This window comes from Schistocerca gregaria, chromosome 1, assembly GCF_023897955.1.
Source record: "Schistocerca gregaria isolate iqSchGreg1 chromosome 1, iqSchGreg1.2, whole genome shotgun sequence".
Lineage (NCBI taxonomy): Eukaryota > Metazoa > Arthropoda > Insecta > Orthoptera > Acrididae > Schistocerca > Schistocerca gregaria.
Genome location: NC_064920.1, coordinates 1,130,707,478 through 1,130,732,671, shown reverse-complemented (window position 1 = coordinate 1,130,732,671; position 25,194 = coordinate 1,130,707,478). Strand labels below are relative to the sequence as shown.

Here is a 25,194-nt window from a genome sequence, read left to right as displayed (position 1 = left end):
TCTTTTGTATGTCTTACAGCTCTCAAAGCTTTTGAAACTAATGAAGACACTAAGAAAAATTTAATAGTGATGTGTGGGAGGGTAAGACTACAAGTGTGGGCATGAGCTATGATCTGCTGACTGATAATAAAGTTTTGTCTGTTGCAGAAGAAGTATGGATTTTGGATTTGTGTCATTTACAGTGTTTATATAAATGTAATTACAATGACTTGACAAAAGAAGATCCGAGAGTTGCCCAACAAAGTTGTATCAACAGTGACAAGATAATATCAACAATGACAGACCGAATGAATTGAAAGAAGACTTTATAAATACGACAAAAAATCAGAAAAGATAAGTAGAAACTATTTGTGAGGTTTTTTTTGTGGACCTGTGTGATTGCTAGGAAAATGAATAGAGATGAGGGTAGTGATGTAGATGTGAAAGCTGTAGCATCCAGCTTAGAAATCTTTGAGCTAAGTGAAAGTGTAGTCAGCAAAGAAACTGAGGGCAGTTAATGATCAATTAACAGAAACAAAAACAGGCAACATAGCAAATTTCATGCACTTAATGAGCAGTTAACTGAAAAATTTACTTCACTACGACAATTAAATGACCTGAAAACTCAAAACAATGATAAAATGGACAGGGTAAAACACCAAATAGGCCAACTTAGTAATCAGGTTTCAGAACTAAAAAATGGGTTGTCAGATGGATGGAAAGGTTGAATTAAAAAGTCAACGTCTTAGAAAATAAATTTATTGTTTTGGAGAAGTAGTTAGCTGCAAAATCTGCAAATCAGGAGAAGAATTTTAATGGCATTAAAGTTGAACAGAAAGCCATAGCAGAAAAAATGAAACATAATTTTAGTAGTTTAGATCAAAAAATTTTCAATGTTGAAAACAGTTCGCTAATTAATGCAAATGTTCTAGATCAAAAACTTTCAGTAGTTCAGGAACATTGTATTCACAAAAATCTTTATTCAAACAATGATATTGCATGGTCCTCCATTCCACTCAAGACACAATTTACACCCAATGGATTTTCTGCACCACTGTAGAGATAGTTATGTGTCAGGCATGAGTGAAAACTAAAAGATTAATTTTGTGAAAAGAGGTCTTGAAGGGGAAGTTCTGTCTTGGGTGTATCTAAATTTAAGTCAGTGGGAGACATACCGAAGTTCCGAAAAAGTTTTCTTAAATAAATTTTGATTGGAAGCTGAACAATGGTGAATTAAAAGTGAATTTCTGAATGGTCCAAATGATAGGAATAGGCAGGGTACAATGAAAGAGTTCTGTAAGAATCAGCTTAAGAAATTAGCACACCTTGACAGGCCGTTTGATGAAATGATATTGACTGACGCACTAAAAAGAAGATTACCAGAGAGGTTGCAGTGAGATTTAGTACACGGACCTAATGATTGCCTTTAACAATTTTTATGATATGTTGACAGGCTGGATAGAGCAGTAGAAAGACGCATGTACCATAACAATCAAAATGATAAAGATCACAATAACTACAGAAACAGAGATAATAGAAATTTCTATCAGGGTCAGCTTGGTAATAGAGAAAGAAAGTTTTAACATCAGCAGAATAGGAACAATGGGGGATAACTACGGACAATTTAATAGGAAAAACAATCAGCAGTCTGCCTCAATGAGGGTCCACAGTTTTGGGGTGAGGAACACAACAAGTACAGGACCCCCAATTTACACTTGCAATAAGATAATAATAGCAGTGTTAATAATGTGGCACAAGTATCTGAAGTGAAATAGAAGGAATATTAGATTTCTCATTCATGTTTTGATCAAAAGTTTTGGAATACTATGTTTAATTATAGTGATGTAGCTACTAATCACCCACCAGAATGTGAGAGTAATGAGAATTTTGATGTAGTATGTACTAATGATTTCTTCTCCTGGTAAGAAAAAAGTATTATTGATGTATGCAAAACAGGTGATGACTGTATTGCTCTGAATTAGGTGGTATTTTTTTATGTACATGTAAATGAGAGCTGTGAAATGACAGAGGCTGGTAAGTCTGAGACTGGTAGCTTATTGCAAATGAATGTAGGAGAAGTGTGTGACTTTGTTGGTAATGAGACTTGTGTTGTTAATGATGTTGTTGATGAAGTAATTTTGGAAGAATATGATGCTGCTGATGATGATAAGTATCAGGTATTTGTAGAGTTTAAAAATAAAGAAATTTCAGAGTTGTTTGTGAATACAAATAAGGTAAGTGATGTTTTTGATGATGTATGTGAGAGCCATAGGTTACCAGTCCAGTCAAAGCAGTTTTTCATTAATATCATGCAGTATAATGATCCAAACGGTAAAGGTGAATTATCTGCAAGCCTAAAGAATAAAGGTGAAAAATTTTTTAAAATTTTTTTTGGGACCAGATTGATGATAACATAGATAAATGTGCATCCTGGAATAAGCAAGCCGTGGTTAGTCAAACTTTGTATCCACATTGATGGAATGAAGTGAAAGAAGATCTAAGTACGAAATGTAATTTTAACAGAAAAATATTTAGTGTTCCTTTTGTAATAAGTGGTGTTAGTTGTGCTGTGGAACCCATTCAGTATGTTCTATCTTTACTTGATTATACATTCATAAAACCCTGCAAAAACAGTATGGATGTAGCATTTGATGAAATTGAAAGTGAGCTCTTACATGAAGTGTCTAATAGCAGATATGATGATTCATATTTTGTATGTCCTTACATTACGATTAAGACTGATCAGTGGGAAGGGAAATGCTTGAGTAATACAGGTAGTCTGATTTGTGGTATATCTGAACAATTTAGAGACAAGATTATGTTTAGTGAAATTTGTTGAAATGTCCATTGCACATGTAAAGATGAGAGGAGCTATTGGTAAGGAAAGCAAGTGTGTAAATGTCAAGTACAGCTAACATGTAGGACAAGACATATGAACATGAATGCATAATGATAACTAGACTAGAAAAAATATTCACTATATTTGTACATTTATAAGACTATATACGTAATTGCGTTATGTTTGCCATGAATGTAGTATGTAAGGTCATGCAGTTTCTAAAGTTCTGTCCTATCCACTGACTGAGGTCAAATCTATTTGTAGATTTATGAGACTAGATAACTGTGTTTTGTTTGTCTGGAATTTAGTATGTGAGATGATGCGAATTTTTTAAAGTTCTGTCTTATCTATTGACTGAATTAAAATCTATGATACATTATATAGTTGGGTTCTGTAATAGATTTGTGCTGTAGAATTAGGTACATATATGTCTTGAGACTTAAGGAGTAGATCTTTTTACAGCTTTGAAATGGAATAATGTTCAAAATTTGTACTGCAAAGATTAGTAATAGTATCATTTACAATTTACTTAATACCATTTATTACCAGGCCTTCGTAATTCACCAGCCATGGCTGGACAGACTGCATCAAAGTTACAATCAAATTATTTGCCATATAACGAATTACAGAATATTATCTAAACTTTATACAGGTAACGTATACAGACTGTCATGTTTTTCTGTCTCCATTAGCTTTCTTCACAGTCAAAGAATTCTTGGACCGAGTATAGTGGGTATTGTTTTAGGCCTTCAGCAATTTCTTTCTTGAAGTTGTCCAATGGGAGGGTCTGCAGTTCAACATGTAGTTTGTTGAAATTCCTCACAGCGATCATTGAAGAACTGTCTCTTGTTTTAGACAGTCGGGATGTTGGTAGATTTATGCCTTCTTTGCTGCGGGTATTACATTTATGGATGTTACGCCTCTTACTGTAGGTATCTAGTTTTTCCCTATGTGGATAAGTCATAGTAATACATAGTGGCTATAAACAGTCATTATTCACAATGTTCTGAATAACGGTCTGCATTGTTCCTGGCTGCTGCTCGATGTAATGATTCTTATTGCCTTCTTTTGCAGTAGCAGCACATCCTTGCAACCTGCTAAATGACCCCATAGCTGTAATCCATACAGAATGTGGCTATGGAACAAAGCATAGCAGACAGTCATCAGAAACTGGTCTGTAATCATTTTTTTAAAATTTTCATTTGAGGTATATTACACGAGAGAGTTTCATGCATACATGCACAGTGTGTCCATTCCATGAGAGTTTGTGTTCTATGGTGAAGCCTAACAGTTTCACAGATTCTGTATGATCAGTGTATGTGTTTTTTCTGAGACTGCGTAATATACGCTGGGTTTTTTCTTTGTTTATTTTCATGTTTTTAGTGATGAACCATTTTGTAGGGTTTTCAAACTGTACATCAGACTTCATGACTGCTTTGGCAGAATTTTCCCCTTTGGCAATAAGAGTGGTATCGTCCGCAAATTGTAGTGTCTCACCAACTTCACTTAGATCAGTTACAAAAATGAGGAAGAGGAGTGGGGCTATAACTGAACCTTGTCGCACACCGTGTTCTACCTCCTGTTCCTGGGATATTGCTCCTTAGATTGGAACAATTTGCCTTCTGTTTTCCAAGTAAGACTGAAGTGTAGCTATGGCTGTTCCTCGAACATCATAGTATTTTAGTTTTTTGAGCAAGATCTCGTGGGGGATGCAGTCGAAAGCTTTGCTTAGATCGCACAGTGTGAGTGCCACAAACTCTCTCTCCTTCAGTGCCTGCATTTCTTTTCTTAATAAGTCTAATGCTGCAATAGTACAGGACTTTTCCTTCTGGAAACCATGTTGTGCATCATTGAAGAGATTGTTTTCTTTAAGATAGGATCTGATCTTTCCTGATGGATTCAATCAATTTTGCTAGTATAGGAATGATTGATATTGGCCTACAACTTGACACATTATCTGGGTTTCCTTTTTTGTAATCTGGTACTGTCCTTCAAGTTTCAAGAAATCTGGGAAAACTCCTGCAGATAGGCAGCTGTTTATAGCTGTTGCTAATGGCTGTGCTATTTTTCCAATGATTTTTTTAAGGACAGTACAGGACATCCCATAGATATCATGACTCTCCGAAGTTTTGTAAGATTTTACTATTTTCACTACGTCATTTGAGTGTACTTTTTTCCACGTTTCAAATTTACTGTGAGTTTTATTTGGTATGTAAACAGCAGGATCTATAACCGAGTATGGGATTTCAGCAACAGTGTTTTCTATAACGTTGATAATGTAGTCATTGAAGTCATCAGGACTGCAGGCATTAGAAGAGGAAGTAGGCTTCTTCCTATGTTCATTTACTAGATTCCAGGGTGCTTTGCACAGATTCTAGGCTTCGCTTATCAATCTATCATTCCCTCTCCTTTTAACTTCTTCTACTTTTTTTTCTCTAAAATCTCTTGGCCTCTATGTAATTGCTGCGTAACAATCGTTTACTATTTGGATCTGTGGCTGCTTTGGCACAGTCATTCCACATTAGAACAATGATTTTTAGATTGGCAAGCTCAGGTGTGTATCATGTTTTTGCATTTACAATTTTCTGTTTTCTTTATGCTTTACCTGTGTGGATTTTCTTTGGTATCAGTGGGAACATCTCATCAAATTTGGTTCTTAGTGTCTGGAAAGGAACATTTAATGCATCATCGGGTTTTGCTTCTGTAATTAATTGCTGCCAGTTTATACTGGACAGTGAGGCATTGAAAGTGTCTAGTATTTCTTTTGGCACTATACTTCTGTGAAATACATAATTCGATTGCCATGTATTTGTCTGTTGGTTACGCAGACAGTAGTCTCATGACTAATGCACTGTGGTCTGCTGTCATTGTATCAACTACATTTATTTTGTAATTCCAGGTATTTATATTTGTAATAATTTGTGTGTATTACCTTATAAGTCCATTCCTTCTCATTACATTTAACACTGAATATTAATGTTTCATACGTGAACACTTTTTATTCGCACCTGACATAAATCCCACATAACTGACTTTGAAAAGTTACTAAGGAGAACATATCTCATGTGATGTGAAGAAAGTATTGAACAGCATATTCAGTACACAAAACAGCTGTGTGGTGACTTATATTTGTGATTTGTTAGCCAAGACTGTTAAAGACAGTGTTATTCAGCATAAATGCATTTTTTTTCAAGTCAAGGGATTGACTTTCCAATACATTATGTAAATTTAAATCATTATGTATTTTTATTTATCATTTGTAAATCATCTTCTGTGTCTTTGTCTACTTAGGTTAGTTTGTATGGACAATTAGCAAATAGTGTGGAAGACATTTACCAGTATGGCCAATATAAGAAGATATATAAATGCCTGCTTTCATACACTGATTTTGATTCTCAAGCTACCGGAATGTGTCATCCTTCAAAGATAACTATAACTTTGTTTACCTGTATTTGTCTTTAGTATTGCAATATTGCATCTGACTGGAACTTGAGTTGTGGACAGATTAATACTTAATTCTGTTTTGGGTAACTGTGGCCATCATGACTATGTTTCAGTGTGCTCAAGGAGAATGTCTAACCATTGATTGCAGCTAGATGCTTCTTACAATTATTCTTTGCATATAATTGAACTTATTGATGTGATTATGAACTTTATTCATTTTGTTGGGTTGTAACATATTCTACTGGTTTGTAACCAGTGTGTTTGGATTCATGGGTCGATCCCCACATCATAAACTTAGGCCTTAATATTTATCCATTATTTTGACCTTCATGAGTCAACATGCCCTCAAATACTATGGTTTATGTCTCTGACTGATTTTGTACTATATTCCTACTCATGATTGAATATATTCTTCTGGTCTGTACCTATCGTTCTGAGTTTTTCAAGTCAGTTCATTTGTCGTACTCATAGGCTCTGAAATTTTTCTCTCCTCTTTTGATTTGAATGTTTTATTGTATGAATGTTAACTTACAATTTATAATTCTACTAATTTACAGTGTCTCTGTATTTATTTATATAGTTTAGTTGTGTAATGTTGTAGTTTTGACCTTGTATTATTTGTCTTGTGACAGTACGTTCCACAGACATGAAAATCTGAATACCATATCCTGATATATGTATAGATTATGATGTGTATAGTAGATATTTCTCATATATTTTCCATACTATGTTTTGTATTAGATACTTCTATATATAGATTCTAAAACTTACCAAGCGGGAAAGCGCCGGCAGACAGGCACATGAACAAAACACACAAACACACACACAGAATTACGAGCTTTCGCAACTGGCAGTTGCTTCGTCAGGAAGGAAGGAAGGAGAGGGAAAAATGAAAGGATGTGGGTTTTAAGGGAGAGGGTAAGGAGTCATTCCAATCCCGGGAGCGGAAAGACTTCCCTTAGGGAAAAAAAGGACAGGTGTACACTCGCACACACACACACACACACATATCCATCCGCACATACACAGACACAAGCAGACATATTTAAAGGCCTTTAAATATGTCTGCTTGTGTCTGTGTATGTGCGGATGGATATGTGTGTGTGTGTGTGTGTGTGTGTGCGAGTGTACACCTGTCCTTTTTTTCCCTAAGGGAAGTCTTCCGCTCCCGGGATTGGAATGACTCCTTACCCTCTCCCTTAAAACCCACATCCTTTCATTTTTCCCTCTCCTTCCTTCCTTCCTGACGAAGCAACTGCCAGTTGCGAAAGCTCGTAATTCTGTGTGTGTGTTTGTGTGTTTTGTTCATGTGCCTGTCTGCCGGCGCTTTCCCGCTTGGTAAGTCTTAGAATCTTTGTTTTTAATATATTTTTTCCATGTGGAAGTTTCTTTCTGTTTTATATATATATATATATATATATATATATATATATATAAAACTGATACCACGTATACTATCAATTCTTATATAGGTGAACATTTTCGGCTGTTGAACTAAAAGAATTTCATATGATTTTGTATATGTATTATATTTCAAACTAAAAACTATAAAAAGAACTTACTTTGTCACCCTCTGTATGTACAGTTAAAATTCTTCTTCTTTTAGAAATATTTGAAATTACGAAATTTCTAGCATACTTAAAAATCATTATTAATTGCATAACCTAATGCAAATTAGTAAATTAATTTCTGGACTCATTTATAAAATAATGATATAACTTTAAGATTCTTCTTTTGTCAAGAAAGCTGGAAACTCTTTGGAGTTTTGTGAGTACTGCAGAATGTTAGTAGTAGTAGGCGTGTCTCTGATGGAAATGCATGTTTTTTTTTTTTTTTTTTTTTTTTTTTTTTTTTTTTTTTTTTTTAACATCGTGACAAAGCGTAAAATTCAAGAAATAAACAGGCAAATCTTCATCAGTTACTTAGTCATCAAGAACCCACAATGTTATAGATCAAAATTTCAGGTGCAAGAATGTACCCCTAGGTGCAAGAACTGGAGCCAACAACAAGAAGAGAAAATGAAGATAAGTAAAAAGTTTTTCTTTTGCGTATATCGAGCCTCTTGAACCTTTTAAAATTAATGAAGCCACTAATGAAAATTTGATAGTGATGAGTGGGAGGGTAAGATTACAAGTTGCTGGACTGTATTTATACACACACACACAGACACAGACACACACACACACACACACACCAACTGGTAAATGACAAACAGTGATTAGTCCATATCAGTTGTATTTAAGCATGGACCTTTAGGCTGCAATGTATGCAATGTAGTTGCACTCTTATTCGCTTTCATAACAGATTTAAACTGTACACCTGATGAAGACTCAATCCTGCAAGCTTACCTTTTGCAACCATTGCTAATACTGTCTTACCTATTAATTCACAAGTCCTGCACCAGCAAAGGCTGTCAGCTGGATAACTAAATCAGTTAGATCATTGTTCAGAAAATATAAGGACCCTTGTCTGGGTACTGGTGTGGCACCCAGTTTTAATGTCAGGAAGTGATATGCTTTTCTTTGAGAACTTGAAATTGATGCCAGACATGTGGAATGAGATCCTCTAGAAGTAAACATCACCACAGCCGTATTCTAAATTTTCCTTTAGTTTATCCATGACCAGATTCAGACAGTTATGGGCAGGAATGTAAATACCTACATATTAAAAATAATGGAAAAATGGCCAAGACCTATGGTTCTGCATTCCATGTGACTGATCCCATGCCCAAAACCTTCCCCTTTCATTGGTCATTATTAAATTTATTGTTATTGGAGTTGATAAAGATGATTATGTTCTTCTGTTTCATGACCCGTTACTATACTGACATCTCTGTTTCATAGAAGCATCGATATCTTATGAAATACTGTATGCCACAGACCCACAAGCATAAAAACAAAATAAATTAATTAAATTATCTAAAAATAACTGATTAATAACGTCAGAGTAGGCCTAAATGCTGAAACGGTAGCAATGGACAATTTTTAAATCCTTGGAAGACACTTACCACGTTGAGAAAGTGTAGAATTTCCATGGTACATGTCTGCAGAGGAATTTTCAGGTGCTGTTTCACGTGCATTCAGTGTCACTGCAGTCTGGTTCTCTCGAGAGTAAATTGTCATTAGGAAGCCACCCCCTATTCCCATGCTCTGCAGACAGATCACTCCCTCACAGAAGAGAGCAGCTATTGCAGCCTCAACAGCATTACCTCCCATCTCCAATATATCTCTGAAAAGACCGTAAGCGTAGAATTTAAAAAGAGGATATTGCTCAAATAAAGACATAGTTTAAATCAGGATTGTCGTGGATCAAAAGCAAAATCTTACTGTTATATTCTGTTCAGTACTTTACAAAGTGAAATTATCATAAAGAAGTCATTAAAACTCTGCAAAGCTGCAGGCCAAAAAAAACTGATAATACACTTCTGATCAAAACTGTCTGATCACCTATTAGTGAACATTAATAAAGGAATAAAGGAAGTGTGCACACATTGCTTTATTCATTTTTTGTTTCATAATGTTTTGGGACCACAGTCATAATATATTTCTTTACAGTCAGTACCGCCATTAGACTGTTTTTTATTTGTAGTGTTACATTTACACGAACATGATTTCGGCTTCAAAGTGGCATTATAAAGTGTTTTAAGTGTTATACACTGCCTAAGATGGCATACTGTCATATTTAAAAAACACTATTAGACACTTGTCTGAGGGTCGATATTTCTGGTAAAGCCTATTGCTTTGTTTTATCACCGAGTATACCACCTTGTAGACGCTTTAAAAAAACATGGTTTTATGAAGGTTTGAATTCTGCTGTGCACACATTCAATGACTGTCTGAATGTATGTGGAGAAACAGCAGCCCTCTCTTCTTCAAAAGCTGAAACCAGAGAAGGTAATGAATGACGTTTGTTATTGGGGTCTGGAACGAAGTCAACAATGTTATGAGGGTAACCCCAAAAGTAAGGTCTCCTATTTTTTCTAAGTACATAGACCTGTTTATTTCTACAATAGTTTACATTGGTTTACAGCTTGAACATTTAGCTATTTTTCGACATAATCACCATCTCTGTCGATGCATTTTTGTAGACGCTGTGGCAGTTTCTGCACGCCCATATCATACCAGCTCGCTGCCATGCTGTTCAGAAAGTTATGAACCTCTTCTTTCACCTCATCATTGGAGCTGAATTACTTTCCAGCCAAATGTTATTTTAACATGGGGCACAGGTGATAGTCACTGGGCGCCAAGTCAGGACTATCGGGTGGGTGGGTGATTATGTTCCACTGAAAATGTTGCGGGAGAGCAACGGTCTGCCGAATGATGTGTGGGCAAGCGTTGTCATGGAGAATGTGTACGCCCTTGCTCAACATTCCTCTTCTGCAGTTCTGAATTACCCGTTTAAGTTTTTTCAGAGTCTCACATTACCTGTCAACGTTAATTGTGGTCCCAGTGGGCATAAAGTTGACCAATAATACCCCTTTCCGATCCCAAAGACGGTTGTCATGACTTTACCAGCAGACTCTGTTTGTTTGAATTTCCGCGGCTTTGGCGAAGAAGGATGCCGCCACTGGCATGATTGTTGCTTGGTCTCAGGTGTAAAGTGGTATGCCCAGGTTTCATCACCCGTGACAATTCAATCCAGAAAGTTGCTCTGTCCAGGTGCAAGGCGGTGAAGAAATGCGCGGGAAGCATCAACTTGTTGCCGCATGTAGTCCTCAGTGAGTATCCACGGCCCCCACCTTGCGGACTCCTTCCGGTAGTTCAATGTTTCCATTAAAATTCTGTGAGCGGTGCTTCGAGAAACTTCAAGAACCGACGAACAGAGATCATCCAGGGTGATCTGCCATTCTTCACGCATGCTTTGCTGAAGCTTCAACACTGCCTCCTCAGAAATAGACGGTCTCCCGCTCCTTTGTTCGTCGCGAATTTCGGTCCGACCAGCTGCAAACTCTCTACACCACTTACGAACAAAAAAATGGCCCGAGGCAGGATTCGAACCTGCGACCGTAGCAGTCGCGCGGTTCCGGACTGAGCGCCCACTTACGAACATTTTTGACATCCATGCATGACTCACCATACACTTCCGTCACTGGCGATGGATTTCAATCGGCGCAGTGCGCTTTGCGTTCAAATACCGAATAACTGCGCGCAATTGGCGGTAACATCCAACGGGACCTCCATTCTCAACGGCTGCCAACCCAAGACTGAGCGGCTCAGTGCGGCGCGCGCATGTTTACACACAGCGCGTGAAGCACTCTTCATAACAGTGTGACCAACTGCCACACACAGTTCTGAACTTATAAAAAAAATGGGAGACCTTACTTTTGGGATTACCCTCGTACTTAACGTAAATGTGTTCCATGGGGCTAAGGTCTGGACTCTTGGCAGGTCAGTCCATTTCAGGTATGTTACTTTCCACACAACATTGCCACACAGCAGCTGTTTTGTGATAGATCACATTGTCATGCTGATACAAACTATCATTGCCTCTGAGCTGTTCCTCTACTACATCGTTTCTCCACGTTTCAGTATTAATGACCCAATTTTCAATCATAATTTCCATCATCCCCCTCCCAACCCCTTCCTCATTATATATAGCAATAAATTAACTTATTTTTGGTGATTTGTAGTGTTTGTAACTTAGCAGTTTTAGTGTGAAAGTACATTATATATATAATGTATTTCCAGCACTTTGACACTACAGTTACAAAGTTACAAACACTACAAATTACCAAGAATAAGTAAATTTACTGCTGTTTCGCTGTTGCTCTTGTTACAGCTTTGCATGTGAATAGTTGATGGATTACCTCAGGGGAGTGTGGGATGCAAAGGAGAAATAGTATGGCTGCTGGGTCTAAGGGTGTCAGAGGGGAAATGTGTTCTTGTTTGTCTTCTGATGCTGGCAATTCAGAAGTGTTCACAGCTCTTACGGATCACCAGCAATTAGTGTCAACTGCTGTGTAAGAGCACGTGAACGTCCTAACTTCCAGCACCTTGCGGATTTATTAGTTATTTTTCTTTGAGTGCTGTTAAATGTTTCCAGCATAGACACTGCAATCTGAAAGATACAGCACTAAAACCTACTGCACTACTGCTCTTCTGGACTTCATGAAACCTGGCATCAGGGTCGCGAACACTCCTTCAATTGTGCATGATTTAAAGAGCTTTTGTGCATGCACAGTTGCGGGTGGTGTAATTGCCTTCCAAGTCAAATAAATACGGATTTGATAAACAACATGCACGGTTCATGACGTGCACAGCTAGCTCTTACTACTCAACTGCAAGTTTACGTCAGTACCATCAGCGGTAGCACACTGTGGCAGACTTTTATCTCCATTCACTCGGTGTAAATTACTCATCACTCATCAGATAGGCCAAGTCACTCACTATATAGGAAAACTAGATTAGTGTCAACTGCTGCATAAGAGCACGTGAACGTCCTAACTTCCAGCACCTTGCTATACTGACAGAGAATCTATTTTGTGAGTTTCTGAATGAGTTATAGTATATTAAGCTTTGAATTTTATCATACAGTAATCCAATTGGGGTTCTGGGAGTCATAAGGCTTCAAAGCACATCACCATTGATTGTGAGATTGTAGCATTTATTCATGCGTCTGAAATCTGTTGATCTTATAGTGAGTCAGATTTATCTGTGCTGCAGGCCCACATTGTAAATATGAACATTCATGATAAGCTGTCTCACTGGTTTCTCCAATATTCACTTAAATGTGGGATCGACAGTAGTGTGCTTTAGGCCGTTACGGATCTCAGGGCCTCATTTGTATTTGTCAGGTGACCATGTTGCTAGACGTTACTACTTGAATTAATCCTTTCTACAAACAGCAGTTCGTGTATGAAGTCGGTTGTTTACTGGGAAGGGATCAGCTTTCCTGTGCAGTGTAAACATGAACTATGTTCAATCTACTTTAAATGTTAACAGAAAAGTAAAACAGTGAGGACAGGTTGTGACTCTTGCTTGGGTATCTTAGACGATAGAGCACTTGCCCATGAAAGGCAAAGGTCCCACTTACGATTCTCGGTCCGGCATACGGTTTTAATCTGCGCGGAAGTTTCATATCAGTGTACACTGAGCTGCAGGGTGAAAATCTCATTCTGGGAACAGAAAAATAAATTATGGCCTCCCAGACCACGTCCGTTGATTGTAAGAGTGACGAAATCAAATAAGCATGACTGCAGACGAACATTCAACAAGGAAGTTTACAATTAGCATAAGTTGTTGTGTGGATGGCACATAAGAATATCTGATTGTCAGCCCGGTAGGTAAATTTGTGGACTAATACATCTGTTAGGGATCTTGTACATCTTTCCGGAAAATGGAAATGCATGAAAACTCTCACTTACACAAAAATGCGAATGCAGAGTTGCGAAGGCTTACAAATTATTTCGATCTTACCTTAAACTGTAATTAATTATGTACAAAACAAGTCCCACAAAAAATTCTTCCTTTTGTCTGATAAGTTACGCATATTATTAATATTATTATATTATTATTGCTACTGATATCGTTACTGTTGGTAGTGTCTGTAGTTGCATAAACTTGTTGATAAGTATAACTGTTATAAAGCAGATGCTATTTATTTCACACTCTCAAATTTATCTGAATTTGTGAACATTCAGAATGCACACTCACGAGCCGCCACTTGATGCAACGGCAGAAATTAAACACGTAACATGTGTTCGTTAATACACGTCACAAAGAAAATCATCTTCAAATGTGGCACTTACTTGTAGCTGCTTATAAAACCTAATTAGTACACACAGTGTGCATGTGACACAAAACTTGGTCGCGATCCTAATGCCCTGCGCCACTTCCGCTTTTTTTAAATATTTTTTTTAGAACAACTACGATTATAATAGTTGTAAATTATAAAAAACTGAGACTTCTGAAATCAAGAATTCTTTCTGGACATTGTAATAACATGGATGCAGCACAGTCAGGGTTCTATTTTATTGTTAGGCAAAATGGTTATCGAGTGGGAAATTGTTGCAACCTGTTTATAAATTAAGAAATGAAATCGACATTTTTCTATAAGAAGAAAACCGACCGAAAGTTAGTAAGTTTCGAGATGTTTTATTTGTGATGGACCAATGAAGCTAGGCTACATGGTCGACATATTCGAGAACTTTAAATACCCGAATTTTCAACTCGAAGGAGCAAGTATACATTCGTTGGAAACGAATGGTGAAGTTAATGCCTTCTGTGGAAAACTGGAACTGTGATGAACAAATTTGAAGGAAAAAGAATCTAGAAGTGTTCGCAAGTAGTGGTGGATGTGTTAAAACTTACAAGGCTGAAGAAAAAATATGACAACTGTTTCTGCAACCATTAAAATCATTTAAACACGTCGGAAAATAATTTAAAAAATATTTCCTTGCTGACGGAAACTCGGTAGTACGTTACGAATGGGTTGGGTATCCATTGCTAATTTTTCCCGAAGGTCTCTCAACTTCCGAAGAAGATGTCTCCGCAGTCTTCACGACAAGTTTCAAAATAAACAGATAATTCAACACTAAATGGCCCTGGGAATGCTGAGCACAAGTGAATGTGAGTTTTCCGCACTGAAAATAACTTTTTTGTACTGAAAACAAGAGCATTCATATTCTATCGCTATTTACAACATCCTACCTTTACGATGCAGGAACCTTTGCGTTGGCTGCTTTGAAGACAAAATATAAACTTCAGTTGAACATGGGAAATATTAAATTTTCTACGGAAAAACTTTGCTGTGCAAGCCAGCCTCAAGGGAGTTATTAATAATTACTAGACCAGTTTTTAATTTAATATTGAAAAGTTCATTATTAAATGCATCATACAGCATTAATAAAGACCAATTTGTAAGTGCATGATGTTAGTTCAAATGCGAATTTTTACTTTTTATTTTATTAATGTTACTACAGAATGTATATCGCGTTGCTCACGCTTCGGTAAATTAAGCAGTTTTTGAATTCATATGTTTTTTCTTTTTCAGTTAGTTCTCGCCCTCCATTTAGCATTATCACGCCCCCTGTATTTACGTGACCATTACGGCACTCCAACCCCAGTTCTCGACAGCAGTAATACTGTACTGCTATTCTGCGAATAACAGACATATTTTTGTGACAATATTCACATTTGATTTTTTTATTGTATAGGTACTCTAATGTATCGATATATTACATCTACGTCTATACTCCGCAAGCCACCCAACGGTGTGTGGCCGAGGGCACTTTACGTGCCACTGTTATTACCTCCCTTTCCTGTTCCAGTCGCGTATGGCTCGCGGGAAGAACGACTGTCTGAAATCCTCCGTGCGCGCTCGAATCTCTCTAATTTTACATTCGTGATCTCCTCGGGAGGTGTAAGTATGGGGGAAGCAATATATTCGATACTTCACCCAGAAACGCATCCTCTCGAAACCTGACGAGCAAGCTACACCGCGATGCAGAGCGCTTCTCTTGCAGAGTCTGCCACTTGAGTTTGCTAAACATCTCCGTAATGCTATCATGGTTGCCAAATAACCCTGTGACGAAACGCGCCGCTCTTCTTGGGATCTTCTCTATCACCTCTGTCACCCCCGACCTGGTACGGATCCAACACTGATGAGCAATACTCAAGTATAGGTCGAACGAGTGTGTTGTAGGCCACCTCCTTTGTTCATTGACAACATTTTCTAAGGACTGTCCCAATGAATCTCAACCTGGTACCCGCCTTACCAACAATTAATTTTATATGATCATTCCACTTCAAATCGTTCCGCACGCATACTCCCAGATATTTTACAGAAGTAACTGCTACCAGTGTTTGTTCCGCTATCATATAATCATACAATAAAGGATCCTTCTTTTCCTCCCCCCATGAACCATGGACCTTGCCGTTGGTGGGGAGGCTTGCGTGCCTCAGCGATACAGATAGCCGTACCGTAGGTGCAACCACAACGGAGGGGTATCTGTTAAGAGGCCAGACAAACGTGTGGTTCCTGAAGAGGGGCAGCAGCCTTTTCAGTAGTTGCAGGGGCAACAGTCTGGATGATTGACTGATGTGGCCTTGTAACAATAACCAAAACGGCCTTGCTGTGCTGGTACTGCGAACGGCTAAGAGCAAGGGGAAACTACGGCCGTAATTTTTCCCGAGGGCATGCAGCTTTACTGTATGATTAAATGATGATGGCGTCCTCTTGGGTAAAACATTCCGGAGGTAAAATAGTCCCCCATTCGGATCTCCGGGTGGGGACTACTCAAGAGGATGTCGTTATCAGGAGAAAGGAAACTGGAGTTCTACGGATCGGAGCGTGGAATGTCAGATCCCTTAATCGAGGAGGTAGGTTAGAAAATTTAAAAAGGGAAATGGATAGGTTAAAGTTAGATATAGTGGGAATTAGTGAAGTTCGGTGGCAGGAGGAACAAGACTTCTGGTCAGGTGACTACAGGGTTATAAACACAAAATCAAATAGGGGTAATGCAGGAGTAGATTTAATAATGAATAGGAAAATAGGAATGCGGGTAAGCTACTACAAACAGCATAGTGAACGCATTATTGTGGCCAAGAGAGATACGAAGCCCACACCTACTACAGTAGTACAAGTTTATATGCCAACTAGCTCTGAAGATTACGAAGAAATTGAAGAAATATATGATGAAATAAAAGAAATTATTCAGATAGTGAAGGGAGATGAAAATTTAATAGTCATGGGTGACTGGAATTCGGTAGTAGGAAAAGGGAGAGAAGGAAACGTAGTAGGTGAATATGGACTGGGGCAAAGAAATGAAAGAGGAAGCCGCCTGGTAAAATTTTGCACAGAGCACAACTTAATAATAGCTAACACTTGCTTCAAGAATCATAAAAGAAGGCTGTATACATGGAAGAAGCCCGGAGAAACTAAAAGGTATCAGATAGATTATATAATGGTAAGACAGAGATTTAGGAACCAGGTTTTAAATTGTAAGACATTTCCAGGGGCAGATGTGGACTCTGACCACAATCTATTGGTTATGACCTGTAGATTAAAACTGAAGAAGCTGCAAAAAGGTGGAAATTTAAGATGGGACATGGATAAATTAAAAGAACCAGAGGTTGTACAGAGTTTCAGGGAGAGCATAAGGGAGCAATTGACAGGAATGGGGGAAAGAAATACAGTAGAAGAAGAATGGGTAGCTTTGAGGGATAAAGTAGTGAAGGCAGCAGAGGATCAAGTAGGTAAAAATACAAGGGCTAGTAGAAATCCTTGGGTAACAGAAGAAATATTGAATTTAATTGATGAAAGGAGAAAATATAAAAATGCAGTAAATGAAGCAGGCAAAAAGGAATACAGACGTCTCAAAAATGAGATCGACAGGAAGTGCAAAATGGCTAAGCAGGGATGGCTAGAGGACAAATGTAAGGATGTAGAGGCTTATCTCACTAGGGGTAAGATAGATACTGCCTACAGGAAAATTAAAGAGACCTTTGGAGATAAGAGAACCACTTGTATGAACATCAAGAGCTCAGATGGAAACCCAGTTCTAAGCAAAGAAGAGAAAGCAGAAAAGTGGAAGGAGTACACAGAGGGTCTATATAAGGGCGATGTACTTGAGGACAATATTATGGAATTGGAAGAGGATGTAGATGAAGATGAAATGGGAGATACGATACTGCGTGTAGAGTTTGACAGAGCACTGAAAGACCTGAGTCGAAACAAGGCCCCCGGAGTAGACACAATTCCATTGGAACTACTGACGGCCTTGGGAGAGCCAGTCCTGACAAAACTCTACCATCTGATGAGCAAGATGTATGAGACAGGCGAAATACCCTCAGACTTCAAGAAGAACATAATAATTCCAATCCCAAAGAAAGCAGGTGTTGACAGATGTGAAAATTACCGAACAATCAGTTTAATAAGTCACAGCTGCAAAATACTAAGCGCGAATTCTTTACAGACGAATGGAAAAACTAGTAGAAGCCGACCTCGGGGAAGATCAGTTTGGATTCCGTAGAAACACTGGAACGCGTGAGGCAATACTGACCTTACGACTTATCTTAGAAGAAAGATCTAGGAAAGGCAAACCTACGTTTCTAGCATTTGTAGACTTACAGAAAGCTTTTGACAATGTTGACTGGAATACTCTCTTTCAAATTCTAAAGGTGGCAGGGGTAAAATACAGGGAGCGAAAGGCTATATACAATTTGTACAGAAAGCAGATGGCAGTTATAAGAGTCGAGGGACATGAAAGGGAAGCAGTGGTTGGGAAGGGAGTGAGACAGGGTTGTAGTCTCTCCCCGATGTTATTCAATCTGTATATTGAGCAAGCAGTAAAGGAAACAAAAGAAAAATTCGGAGTAGGTATTAAAATCCACGGAGAAGAAATAAAAACTTTGAGTTTCGCCGATGACATCGAAATTCTGTCAGAGACAGCAAAGGACTTGGAAGAGCAGTTGAACGGAATGGATAGTGTCTTGAAAGCAGGATATAAAATGAACATCAACAAAAGCAAAACGAGGATAATGGAATGTAGTCGGTGATGCTGAAGGAATTAGATTAGGAAATGAGACACTTAAAGTAGTAAAGGAGTTTTGCTATTTGGGGAGCAAAATAACTGATGATGGTCGAAGTAGAGAGGATATAAAATGTAGACTGGCAATGGCAAGGAAAGCGTTTCTGAAGAAGAGAAATTTGTTAACATCGAGTATAGATTTAAGTGTCAGGAAATCATTTCTGAAAGTATTTGTATGGTGTGTAGCCATGTATGGAAGTGAAACATGGACGATAACTAGTGTGGACAAGAAAATAATGGAAGCTTTCGAAATGTGGTGCTACAGAAGAATACTGAAGATTAAATGGGTAGATCACATAACTAATGAGGAGGTATTGAATAGGATTGGGGAGAAAAGAAGTTTGTGGCACAACTTGACCAGAAGAAGGGATCGGTTGGTAGGATATGTTCGGAGGCATCAAGGGATCACCAATTTAGTATTGGAGGGCAGCGTGGAGGGTAAAAATCGTAGAGGGAGACCAAGAGATGAATACACTAAGCAGATTCAGAAGGATGTAGGTTGCAGTAGGTACTGGGAGATGAAGAATCTTGCACAGGACAGAGTAGCATGGAGAGCTGCATCAAACCAATCTCAGGACTGAAGACCACAACAACAACAACTTTCTATGTATTCGCAATACATTACATTTGTCTATGTTAAGGGTCAGTTGCCACTCCCTGCACCATTGGCCTATCCGCTGCAGATCTTCCTGCATTTCGCTACAATTTTCTAATGCTGCAACTTCTCTGTATACTACAGCATCATCCGAGAAAAGCCGCATGGAACTTCCGACACTATCTACTGGGTCATATATATATATATATATATATATATATATATATATATATATATATATATATATATATATATATATATATATATATATATACTGTGAAAAGCAATGGTCCCATAGCACTCCCCTGAGGCACGCCAGAGGTTACCTTAACGTCTGTAGACGTCTCTCCATTCATAACAACATGCTGTGTTCTGTTTGCTAAAAACTCTTCAATCCAGCCACACAGCTGGTCTGATATTCCGTAGGCTCTTACTTTGTTTATCCGGCGACAGTGCGGAACTGTATCGAACGCCTTCCGGAAGTCAAGAAAAATAGCATATACCTGGGACCCTGTATCTAATATTTTCTGGGTCTCATGAACAAATAAAGCGAGTTGGGTCTCACACGATCGCTGTTTCCGGAATCCATGTTGACTCCTACAGAGTAGATTCTGGGTTTCCAAAAACGACATGATACTCGAGCAAACAACATGTTCTAAAATTCTACAACAGATCGACTTCAGAGATATAGGTCTATAGTTTTGCGCATCTGCTCTACGACCCTTCTTGAAGTCTGGGACTACCTGTGCTCTTTTCCAATCATTTGGAATCTTCCGTTCCTCTAGAGACTTGCGGTACACGGCTGTTGGAAGGGGGGAAAGTTCTTTCGCGTACTCTGTGTAGAATCGAATTGGTATCCCGTCAGGTCCAGTGGACTTTCCTCTGTTGAGTGATTCCAGTTGTTTTTCTATTCCTTGGACACTTATTTCGATGTCAGCCATTTTTTCGTTTGTGCGAGGATTTAGAGAAGGAACTGCAGTGCGGTCATCCTGTGTGAAACAGCTTTGGAAAAAGGTGTTTAGTATTTCAGCTTTACGCGTGTCATCCTCTGTTTCAATGCCATCATCATCCCGGTGTGTCTGGATATGCTGTTTCGAGCCACTTACAGATTTAACGTAAGACCAGAACTTCCTAGGATTTTCTGTCAAGTCGGTACATAGAATTTTACTTTCGAATTCACTGAACGCTTCACGCATAGCCCTCCTTACGCTAACTTTGGCACCGTTTACCTTCTGTTTGTCTGAGAGGTTTTGGCTTCGTTTAAACTTGGAGTTAAGCTCTCTTTGCTTTCGCAGTAGCTTCCTAACTTTGTTGTTGTACCACGGTGGGTTTTTCCCGTCCCTCACAGTTTTACTCGTCACGTACCTGTCTAAAACGCATTTTACGATTGCCTTGAACCTTTTCCATAAACACTCAACATTGTCAGTGTCGGAACAGAAATTTTCGTTTTGATCTGTTAGATAGTCTGAAATGTGGCTTCTATTACTCTTGCTAAACAGATAAACCCTCCTCCCTTTTTTTATATTCCTATTAACTTCCATATTCAGGGATGCTGCAACGGCCTTATGATCACTGATTCCCTGTTCTGCATTTACAGAGTCGAAAAGTTCGGGTCTGTTTGTTATCAGTAGGTCCAAGATGTTATCTCCACGAGTCGGTTCTCTGTTTGATTCCTCGAGGTAATTTTCGAATAGTGCACTTAGTATAATGTCACTCGATGCTCTGTCCCTACCATCCGTGCTAAACATCTGAGTGTCCCAGTCTATATATGGTAAATTGAAATCTCCACCTAAAACTATAACATGCTGAGAAAATTTATGTGAAATGTATTCCAAATTTTGGTCCGGTTGTTCTGTCACTAATGCTACTGAGTCGGGAGGTCGGTAAAAGGAACCAATTACTAACCTAGCTCGGTTGTTGAGTATAACCTCCAACCATAATAATTCACAAGAACTATCCACTTCTACTTCACTGCAGGATAAACTACTACTAACAGCGACGAACACTCCACCACCGGTTGTATGCAGTCTATCCTTTCTAAACACCGTCTGTACCTTTGTAAGAATTTCGGCAGAATTTATCTCTGGCCTCAGCCAGCTTTCTGTACCTATAACGATTTCAGCTTCGGTGCTTTCTATCAGCGCTTGAAGTTCCGGTACTTTACCAACGCAGCTTCGACAGTTTACAATTACAATACCGATTGCTGCTTGGTCCCCGCATGTCCTGACTTTGCCCCGCATTTGTTGAGGCTGTTGCCCTTTCTGTACTTGTCCGAGGCCATCTAACCTAAAAACCGCCCAGCCCACGCAACACAACCCCTGCTACCTGTGTAGCCGCTTGTTGCGTGTAGTGGACTCCTGACCTATCCAGCGGAACCCGAAACCCCACCACCCTATGGCGCAAGTCGAGGAATCTGCAGCCTACACGGTCGCAGAACCGTCTCGGCCTCTGATTCAGACCCACCACTCGGCTCTGTACCAAAGGTCCGCAGTCAGTCCTGTCGACGATGCTGCAGATGCTGAGCTCTGCTTTCATCCCGCTAGCGAGACTGGCAGTCTTCACCAAATCAGATAGCCGCCGGAAGCCAGAGAGGATTTCCTCCGATCCATAGCGACACACATCATTGGTGCCGACATGAGCGACCACCTGCAGATGAGTGCACCCTGTACCCTTCATGGCATCCGGAAGGACCCATTCCACATCTGAAATGACTCCCCCCGGTATGCACACGGAGTGCACATTGGTTTTCTTCCCCTCTCTTGCTGCCATATCCCTAAGGGGCCCCTTTACGCGCCCTGACGTTGGAGCTCCCAACTACCAGTAAGCCCACCCTCTGCGACTGCCCGGATCTTGCAGACTGAGGGGCAACCTCTGGAACAGGACAAGCAGCCATGTCAGGCCGAACATCAGTATCAGCCGGAGACAGAGCCTGAAACCGGTTCGTCAGTCAAACTGGAGAGGCCTTCCGTTCAGCCCTCTGGAATGTCTTTCGCCCCCTGCCACACCTCGAGACGACATCCCACTCTACCACAGGTGAGGGATCAGCCTCAATGTGGGCAGTATCCCGGGCAGCCACAGTCGTAGTCCGATCGGGGGATGCGTGGGACGAGCTGGCCGTCCCCGACAAACCCCCATTTGGACCCCCACAGTGATGCCCATAGGCAACAGCCTCAAGCTGTGTGACCAAAGCCAACACTGCCTGAAGCTGGGAGCAAAGGGATGCCAACTCAGCCTGCATCCGAACACAGCAGTTGCAGTCCCTATCCATGCTAAAAACTGTTGTGCAAAGAACGTCTGAACTAATCTACAGAGAGCGCAAACAAATCGACACAAAATTTAAACGGTTATTAAAATACAAGATTGCCTAGTAAATGCAGTAATGCTGCTACTCGCGCACTGCTGACACACTGCTCGGCGACGGAAGGAGACTACTCGATTTTACACTATTCAGGTACTAAAACGCGATTCTACAACTCTCAAATACTATAATACGCCCGAAATTTATGAATTAAACAATGCAAGTACCAAAAACACGCAAAGAAATTAAGAATTAAACTATTCAACAAATGAGTGAGCTAGGGGTATACGACTTGCTGCTGCAGCTGCTTATCCAACGGCGGTAGGGAGCACACTGATTCAGCAGGGAGCACAGTGATATGGTTCTTGTGTGTATTCATTTCTGCGAGACTGTCATAATCATTGACTTACTTGTAACCGTTTTGGCGCGAATGCGCACAGAGCAGTCTTTGTTTCACTTTGCAGAAGTTAAGTTGTTATTTCGCTTTGTAAATGAACAGTCAAGTCTTGTGTTCGGTTAAAGTGGAAATTAAATATATGAAGATTGATACAAAACTGTTTTCTTGATGATGTGACAATTAAGAAGAAGTATATGTGAATTTAAAAGAAATTTAATAAAAATGTGGATCGTGAACACCAAGTCAAAAATTATTTATACCATACTATTGTTCTGATCTGGGATTGTTTGATCATTAAGAATTTCCTGAAAAACACATTTGTTAGGTCTTCAAACATTGTCAAAATACAGATCTAGACCTTCTAGCAATCAAAGTGGAATCACCAATCAACAAGATGAGCCATAACAACTTCGACGAAATCTACGTGGAAATCTAGTCAAGATAAGTGCCAAAATTAATTACTTTTTTTACAGTGACTTCATTATTTCCATTCTGACGATACCATCCACAGCCAATAATTTTGTTGTTTCCCGATAAAGCGAACATGTGCTGCGTGAGCAACGTTATTAATCTGATTTCTAACCTACTTTACAAGTGGTGGTGTTGTTAGACCCCCCAAGAGGTGGTGGTGGGGTGAGGGGGCAGCTCCAACAAGTTGGGGGTCGCTGCGTACTGTACATAGTGCAAAACACTGTATAGTATGTTCATATCCTTCTGCGTTTAGCATTTTATTAAGCAGAATAAGTGGATCACATTCTAACCAAGAGAAACATTCCTATGCCATAACATCATCTGTTCATTATTGGTTTCACAAGTGATTGCTGGTAATGTTCTCCAAGCATTTTCCAACCCCAGACCCTTTCATTGGATTACCAAAGGGCACAACGTGCTTCACCACCGAAATCATTCGTTTCTAGTCATTCATTGCCCGGTGGCGTCCCCCGTTATACCACCTCAAGCATCTCGCAGTGTTGACTCCAGAAATGTATGACTTATGAGGAGCTGTTCAACCGTAGTACCCAATTCTTTCCAGCGCCCTATGCACACTCAATGTGTCAGCTGGACTGTCAGTAGCATTTTGAATCTCAACAGGCCATTCCTTCCACAGATTTCATGCGATTTTTTTTTTACACCTATCTTTCGCAATCTTCGACGGTCCTTTCCCATTCCCACTTCGCAATCACATCACCGACTGTCAGCCTGGTCAGCTTTAGGAGGGCTGAAATGTCGCAGATGGGTCTGTTAGTCAGGTGTCACCCAATGACTAGTCCAAGTTCGAAGTCACTGACTCTCCAGATCGAACCTCTCTGCTATTAGTGCTTCTCTACTGACAACGCAATCCTCCATGCTCCTTTCACATTGGCGGGTTCGACTTTCGTGACATCTAAAGTGCGCGTCATTTATGACGGCGGCCGAGTTTAGGTTCTTTCTGCGCATCTGACGTCACAAGACACAGTCAGACAATGAACAGAGAACGACGTTGTCAGAGCTCGACTGCAGTACAGAGTACGGGTGAGTGTCTTCAGTTTTAGAAACGTTCAGTCATAAATAAAGTAACTGTACGAAAGCAATGTCTTGATAGCAGAATTTCTTTTACAGATCGTTTGGAAAAAGCATTCTTTATACCAAATGCTTCATATTCTATTAATTAATTAAACCAAACAAGCAATAAGCCTCCTAATTGAGGCGATAGCAAGGAAAGATGTTTGTATCATTGTCACTAACCGCTTTTTCGCAATAAAGAACAGCGGTAATTGTTTATTTCCTGTTGTACTTCGACGAAACGTGAGTAATTCATAGTCATATCAACAGTGTTTGTCGGTGTTTTGCACCCTAGTGTAAAGGCCTACAGAAAGCTTATTGATTGAAGAGCCGACTTAGCGTAATTGATAACGTGTTTTGCTGCTAAGTGAAAGGTTCTGAGTTCAAACCTTATTCGGTGCTTAATATTTTTTTATTTAAAAACAATATTGAAGTGTCGTACCTCATGAATTTTATTCTTTGAATGTAATTTTTTGAATTTTCTAGTGGCAACTGAAATCAACCATACGGAAAGTATACACTATGGACTTTTACCTCTGCAAACACTTCAAAATTTTCGTGTAGTGGTTTA

At 39.4% G+C, this 25,194-nt stretch overlaps 1 protein-coding gene across 3 annotated transcripts in view; it reads right to left on the bottom strand.

The window, feature by feature from the left end:
- Positions 1-25,194, bottom strand: part of LOC126283989 (scoloptoxin SSD14-like) — a 399,534-nt gene that overhangs the window by 63,806 nt on the left and 310,534 nt on the right. For all 3 annotated transcript variants that reach the window (XM_049982525.1, XM_049982532.1, XM_049982515.1), the window contains one exon: positions 9,270-9,490. In XM_049982525.1, the coding sequence (XP_049838482.1) occupies positions 9,270-9,490 (221 nt within the window). The remainder of the gene's footprint in view (positions 1-9,269; positions 9,491-25,194) is intronic.